Source organism: Telopea speciosissima, chromosome 1 (assembly GCF_018873765.1).
Source record: "Telopea speciosissima isolate NSW1024214 ecotype Mountain lineage chromosome 1, Tspe_v1, whole genome shotgun sequence".
Classification (NCBI taxonomy): Eukaryota; Viridiplantae; Streptophyta; class Magnoliopsida; order Proteales; family Proteaceae; genus Telopea; species Telopea speciosissima.
The window spans coordinates 32,480,767-32,488,561 of record NC_057916.1 but is presented as its reverse complement, the minus strand read 5'-3'; the positions used below and the strand labels follow the sequence as shown (position 1 = coordinate 32,488,561).

Sequence of the window (7,795 nt, the reverse complement as noted above, 5' to 3'; positions counted from 1 at the left end):
CGAAATGGAAATTGTATTTTGTTAAAAAGAATCTTATTACTTATATGACATACAATTAATAATGTCTAACCCCACAAGTTATTTGGTAAATTAGCACTTGATAACATAGCATTTATCATATTAACAAGTATCTTATTTTTTCTTTCAACTGTGTCATTTTGCTAAGGTGTATAGGGTGCAGACCTTTGGTGTATTATCCCATATTCTTCATAGAATGCAGAAAAATCATTGAAAAAATATTCTCCACCTCTATCACTTCTAAGAATTTTAATCATTTTATCCTTTTGATTTTCTATTTCTGCTTTATATTTTTTAAACATGTCAAAAGTTTCATCTTTAGTTCTCAATAAAAATACATGTGAAAATCTTGTACAATCATCTATAAAGGTTATAAAGTACATTTTTCCTCCTCTAGTTAAGAGGCCATTAATTTCACAAATATCGGAATGTATTAATTCCAAGATTTGTGAATTTTTCTCAATATTTGAAAAAGACTTCTTAACCATTTTTGATTGAACACAGACTTCACATTTATTTTTATTTTCATGCTTATAAGAGATTAAGTCTTGTTTTGACATATTTTTCATGTATCTAAAATTCAAGTGTCCTAAACGAGCATGTCATAAATCAGAAGAACAATCAATCAAGTAGATTCAACAACATTTGCTTTGTCTGGAATACTACTATTCTTCTGATACTTGCAATCACGAATATAGTGGTCCTTTTTTCCACAATGAAAACATGGTCTGTCTTTCTTGTCTTTGCTATTATTCTTGAAAACTCCCTTCTTATTGATCTTTAGTTTCTTATGAAACTTCTTAACTCCACTTTGTTCAACATTGTTCACTTTAAAACCTATGACCAAGCCATCACGAATTCTATTCCTCTTCCTCAATTCGTAGATGCTTTTCGAGTTGTCCAACTGGCAAATCTTCTGTCATATGAAGAAGTTTCTTTCTGTAATCATTCCAACTGGGGGGAAGTTTTGATATAATCGCCCCTACTTGGAGTAAATCAGAAACTATGATTTCAAGATCACGGAGTTTTTCCATTAAAACTTGAAAATCATGAAATTGATTCATAATACTAACACCATCACTCATATTGAATTCAAAATATTTCATGGTGAAAAATTTGCTCATACCTATTTTCTCAATTTTGTATTTTTCTTCAATCTGTTTCCAAATTTCATATGGTGACTTGATTGGCTTGTAGTAATCACAAAGACGATCTGAGAGACTGTTTAGAATATATCCTCTACAGATTAACTCATCTTCTTCACGCTTACTTCTTTCTTTCTTCACAGCGGCAATTCATAACTTAGCAAATAAAAGATCTTCAGTTGAGTCAACAGGAACACCATCTTATCTTGCCAGCGGGTGTAGTTGGTGCCATCAAAACATTCGAGTTTGGCGAAGTCAGGAGTCATCATCTTAAGTAGCATTATCTGATCCTCCTTCCATGGCAAAAAATATTCTTTTGATATGACTGTTGTTTTAAAGCCCACTGTGCAAATGCAGCATGGGTAGTGGGCTGCAGAGGCGTTAGTGGCATACACACGCACTTAGCACTTTGTACGCTTGCATCGTGATGCAAGCGAACTGATCTGGTACGTTGATTTTGTGACGTGATCAGATCCTTCGGATTAGAAGATCCTACGGTCACGTTTGAAATGGTATGACTGTTGTGAACAGCTTCATCTTTGGTTTAATCTGGACTGTTAGATCAGATGGCAATCGATCTAATGGTTTAAATACAAAATAAATAGATATGTCTGTTCAGAAGAGGTGCTTCACTTCTATAAAATAGAAGTGCAGTGTTCAAACGAAACATCTCTCTCTTTCTTACAATCAGTATCTCTCAAAAAAATTCTGTGTTTCATTTTTTATTGCTTTGTTGAATCCTGAAGGAGAATTTTGTTGTGTGGGGGCAAATATCTCCTTTGAAATAGCGAGTACACGTTCAAAGCAGACTACAATTTCCTTCTCGATTTGGTTTTTTCCGAACTGGAACTGTCATATTCTCTGATATCTTCTTTCTTCTCTGCTCCTCAACCTTAGCCACATCTGTTATACCCACACCCCGGTAGTATAATTAATTATTATTTTCTTTCCGTGACGTGTGGTTACCGCTGTCATACATGTTGGTGAGCTGTTCTCAGTGGTAGTCAAACCCAGCTACACAATTAATGACCATAGTACGGGTTTGCCTGTAGAGGCAACTATCGGGGTCATGGGGGACAAACCATGACGGCTAAGAAGTAAGTTCTAGCCCTTAATTTTATTTATTTATCCTTTCCCTTGATGCCCTCGAAGTGCAGGTCAAGGTTTGAACCCGGACTATTTTAATTGAGTAGGAGATATTTTGTTAGTGGGTTTCACTTACCTTGGGAAGCGTATGAAGGACTTGTGTCCCCATATCATGTGGATCCCATTATTTAATAATCTTAATTCCTATTTAGAACTAATGGGTTGACGCATTTAACTTAAAATAACCCATTTGGCTTAATGACCCATCTAACTTTGGTAACCCATTTAAATTAAGTGGCCCATTTAAGTTTATTTGACCCAAGAATGGGTTTATTCTATTTCTTGCCCAACCAAATGGACCCATCCTTATTGGGTTCTTTTCTATTTAAAACCAGTGGATCGACCCATTTAGCTCTCATGACCCATTTGACTTAAAGGATCCAAGTCACTTACTATAAATAGGACAAAAGGGGGGAGAAGCATTCATTTTCATTACTTCTCCTCCAACCAAAAACGTGGGAAGAAGGGAAAGAAGAGAAAGAAAGAAGAAAGGAGAGGAAAAGACGGAAAGGAAGAAGAAGGAAGGAGAAAAGGAGGAAGAAAGGTGGAGAAGCTTGGTTGGAGGTTTGAGACCTCACCTCTTGGAGCCCTCAACGTGGAGCCCCTCTACCTTGGGGTAGGTAAGCCATTAAAACCCACTTCACTTCTTCTATTTTTGGGTTTAGGGTTTGGGAAATGGGAGAAGCTCGATCTAGGATTATCTTGGGACCCAAAGATCGATTGGAACTCTTGGCTTTGGTTATTGTTTTGGGTTTAGGGTTTGGGAAATGGGAGAAGCTCGATCTAGGATTATCTTGGGACCCAAAGATCGATTGGAACTCTTGGCTTTGGTTATTGTGGAGTATCTCACTCCATGGCTAGCCCTAAATCTCACAATCCCATTCCATTTGAAAGACCTAGGGTTTCTATCCTATTATGCCTTAGATTAGGTTCTTCTTGGATTCACCTCTTAAATCCCTTGGGTTGTATGGACCTAATGAGGTATTAAAACCCTAATAGACCTAAAGGGGAAGCTTCTTTGATGTTCTCCTACCTTTAAACCCCTTGAAAATGGAACCCTTGGTGAGAAACCCCTTGAATCTCAGACCTGCAGGTATGAGGTTTTACATGTGATTTCAATACCTACGAGAAACCACCCTTGCAACCACCTCCCTGAGAAGGCCCCTGGAAAGCTAGGATTTATATGTGGTTTCATTTCCTGAGACAAACCACTTGTGCAACCACACTTGGCAGAGACCTTCCTGAGCCGCTGGTTAACTAGGATTTACATATGGATTCAGGAATTGGGCATGAGACCATCCATGAAACCACCATGTCTCTGAAATCTTATACTTAGAAGAATTAAGAGAGACATTTTGGGGATCCGTCCCTTTACTTAATTAACCATGTTCTCACTCTTTATTTAGGTTAATGTTCACATCTTGTGACGTGTTACTTAATCGCGGTGACAACTTATAACATCGGGGCATAACATATATAGTGAGTGGGTTTGGTTTGTTTGGGCTTGTTATTATTATTAATTTTATATGTACCATGCTATTAGTATATTTTATTAAGCATGATTGTGCATTTTGCATACTTTATTAAATGATTGAGATGATGATGTTGTGGTTGCTTTCCATTCTTTATTGGGTTACGGTGTCGGTGAATGCCGATGTCGGAACCAGGGAATACATATATAGATTCTGTGGAGGTGGGAGAGGTCAGTCATATTAGTAATGGTTATCGGGGTTTGCCACTGGGATGTTTTGGTGGCATTGTCTGGCGTAGGCCCCCTAGTGACAATTGAGGTTCATTGTGGTGATAAGTTAAGTAACCCAAGGTGTTTCCCGAGTTGTTACAGTAGCATATACTTCTGACTTAGTTGTGTGATAGGTAGAAAAATGGAATTAACATGTGCAGGCATCATTAGACTACGTGAATTGTGTGTTTGTGCATCTCCATACCCTCACTGGCTCAGTGGAGTTAACCCCCTCGTGTACACACTTTTTAGATCATGGTGCAGGTATGGAAGAGCCAAAAGCTGTGTTTGAGGAACATGGCGACGGGTGTCATTGTGACGATTGCGCCTATGACATGAGGATACTTGGGACTTGTTCTCCTTTTGTTATTTTAGGGCTTAAAGCCCATGTATAAACATTTACTGTTATATCCTTGTTGATAGTTATTAGATGGTCATGGGAAAGGTATTAATTACAGTATTTATCATTTAGCCTTTGAACATCTTGTAACTATTTGATTTTATACGTTTCCGCAAAACTACTGATCTTTGGAATGTAATATTCCCTTGTCACACTCTGATATTATATTATATTGCTTTAATATTGGTTATGACTGTGCGTTGGGACACTATGTCAGTGATCCTGGCAGCTTAATGGGATGACACATGTCATCCTAGTCACTCCTTATAATGTATAATATTCCTTGTTTGGGATGGGGGCGTGACAACATCCCTATGCTCTCATCATATCATTTCAGCTGACTGTCAACATCGCCGCGAAACCACATAGGATTTCGAAGATCTTACAACCACCAACCCTGGTGAAGTCGTGACCAAAGCCTCAATGGCATGAACACTAGTCCAGCTCACGTTCACGTACGTGAGCGTACGAGAACTGCTCCTAGCTGTTCGGATGGAATCCACTTTGTGGGATCCACATGGATGGATTCCATCTAAACAGCTGGAAGCCGTTCTCGTACGCTCACGTATGTAAACGTGAGCCCAACTCTGAACACAACTCCTGAAGTCATGATTGTAGCCTCTTCCTTCTATTGACTCATCGACTTTTGGCTTGAGGGTTATGTGAAGATTGTCTCGTGTTCCTAACGGAAGCTGAAGCAACAACCGTCATGTCTCTACTAAAATAGACTAAAATATCCTTTATGGATTATTTGGGTCATTACGTTATCAATTATTGTTTTAGATTTCCACTATCAATGGGAGTTGGAACTTGAAAGCTCACATAAATTCTACTTTTTCCTCATGGCTTTCTTTTTCTTGATGTGGCAGCTCTGATGCATAAGTAGGGAAAAAGATCTTGTCAATCCAGTCAGCGTGCAGCACTTGTGCAGCGCCTGGGATTGACAGGGCACTTTGACCGCCTTACCGCTGCTTGGGCAAGGCGTTGGGCAGGGGGTAAAGCGGTCAAAGCGCCCTGTCAATCCTAGGCACTGCACACTGCTGCACGCTGCCCGGATTGACAGGATCCAAGTCCCACAAGTAGTGCACTACTGCCTACATTCTTTTATTACCAATCGAATTTCATGCTAAAGTGAATTCAATAGTCACAATGATAGTTGTCATGGTCAAAATGCACATTATACATCTTCATCCATGTTACGCATTCCCACATTGCATACTTTTACGTATTTTTTTGATAATACATATTCTACCTATTAAAATTATTATATTAAAGCCATTCTATCTATTTTTCTCCTCCTCATAAGAAATGACCTTGCTCTCTTTCTCTCATGGAAGAAAAATTTGACGAAACCTGTCGAAACCATCGAATTAACTCGGTTTCGTAGGTTTTCGAGATGAGTTGAAGGGGGATTTTATAAAATCCCTGGATTTGACCGGGTTCCTATGGTTTCGACCATGTTTTGGTGGTTTTGAGTTCCTACATACGATATCATTTTATCCCACATCTTTGGTGTGGTCCCCGATTTTGCTTGGTGAGAGAACCCTCTTCTTAAAGTTATTTTCCTAATTCTAAATAGGGAAAAAGAATGTTGTGAAGTCTTGTGGTCCTTGTGCTTAGACACGAGTGTGTGAATTACCGACCCACCTCCAATGAAATAAAATAATCTCATCCATATTGATGCCCCTATGCACTCTCATTGCCCTCATACTAGTGTAGGGGCCACGCTACCAAGTCCTTGTGCTTAGACACAAGAGTGTGTGAATTACCAACCCACCTCCAATGAAATAAAATAATCTCATCCATATTGATGCCCCTATGCACTCTCATTGCCCTCATACTAGTGCAAGGACCACGCTACCAAGCAATGATCTTTTTACCCTAAAGTTTACCACCTGAAAATATAAAGGGTTCAAAAAACTATTGAAAAGTAAGAAATTGGAACTGCAAGCAGAGAGAGAGAGAGAGAGAGAGAGAGAGAGAGAGATCAAAATTGATTGATATTGGATAGAATAATCAAAGGCGACTGATTAACTAATGTTGCTTCGGACAGAACTTTTATTGTAACTTTTTTCTTTTGCAGGGATTGTATGGTTGGAGAATTAGAAGATCTTTTGGATTGCTTTACTCATTCCTTCTACTATTATTGCCGCTCAGCCAGCGCCATAGCTAGACTCTTTCTTCTCTTATTCCATTCAACTCTGCTTTCTTGTTTTCTTTCGTTCTTTCTCTATTCATCCTTGCTGTTGTTGTCGTGGGACTGCCTAGCTCTGACGAAGACAAAAGGGAATTCTCTGTGCTCTGAAACCGATAGCCATCGCTCGCCATTCTCCTTGGTGATTCCAACCCTTCCGCACAACACATGGCAAGACTCGCACACGTTGGGGCAGTAGACGATTCTATATACAGGGCTACCCTCGCTTATCCTCTCGATTCTGAACCAGTTCCTCACTGTCGACTTCCCTGGATGCCCTGGCTTCCCCTTCACCGTCACATACCTCAAACTCGAATTCTTCGACGAAGACGACCACCACCCTGAGGATTGCTCCCTCCTTTCTTCCACCTGCCACGCTCTATTGTCCATTCCAGAAAAGCAAATGTTCATGTCCATCGATTCCCGAATTATCATCGTTCCCTCTTCTTCTGGAGACGGCAATTCCAATTCTGGGTGTTCTGAGGATGCTGGAGAGAACATCACTGGGGTACCCATGTTCCTGTCGTAGGAGCTCTGTTTCACTGTTGGGATGTGGGCCGTGTGACTTTGACCGGTGGAGCTCTCTCTCCTTCCTGGCGAAACACCTCCGCCGCCGCCTCCCCTGATAGCAGAGACAATGTAGTACGACATCCCTGCTTGGAGCTCATTGCCGTCGGTATCATGCACTGCGGATTGATGGTTGAGTTGGTGGTGGTGGTGATGATGAGAGAAGCCATCAATGACCTGAACGAAGGACAAAATCGACAACCCCAAAAGGAGGAGAGCTCTGTTCCACATGATGATCGATCTTAGATTGTTGTCCAGGGAGGGAATGGAAAATGATACTTCTTTCAAATTAAACAAACTGCGTTGATGGAATGCGAGTATTACTGAAAATGAGAAGTGAGGTCATGGAAGGGAAGGTTATGCTTCGGCCAATTTATAGGGTGATGAGCGTAACAAGGTTGGATATAATTTCTCCCATTTCAATGGATCTTGGGGACACTTGTTGAAGATTGCCTCATCAATGCGTGTTTGAGCGAAGTGATTGGGATTGGGAAGATTCAATTCAATGTCCGAACGATAACCACTCCTGCTGTTATTATTAGGGAAAATTAACGGAAATTAAAAGGTAAGCAGGTTTCAAATCT

At 40.0% G+C, this 7,795-nt stretch overlaps 1 protein-coding gene across 1 annotated transcript; it reads right to left on the bottom strand.

Annotated features, from left to right (window-relative positions):
- Positions 1-6,680: 6,680 nt before the first annotated feature.
- On the bottom strand, positions 6,681-7,295 carry LOC122647376 (21 kDa seed protein-like). Its single transcript, XM_043840817.1, has one exon. It carries the CDS (start codon positions 7,293-7,295, stop codon positions 6,681-6,683), a length of 615 nt encoding a protein of 204 aa, XP_043696752.1.
- Between the last annotated feature and the right edge of the window lie 500 nt (positions 7,296-7,795).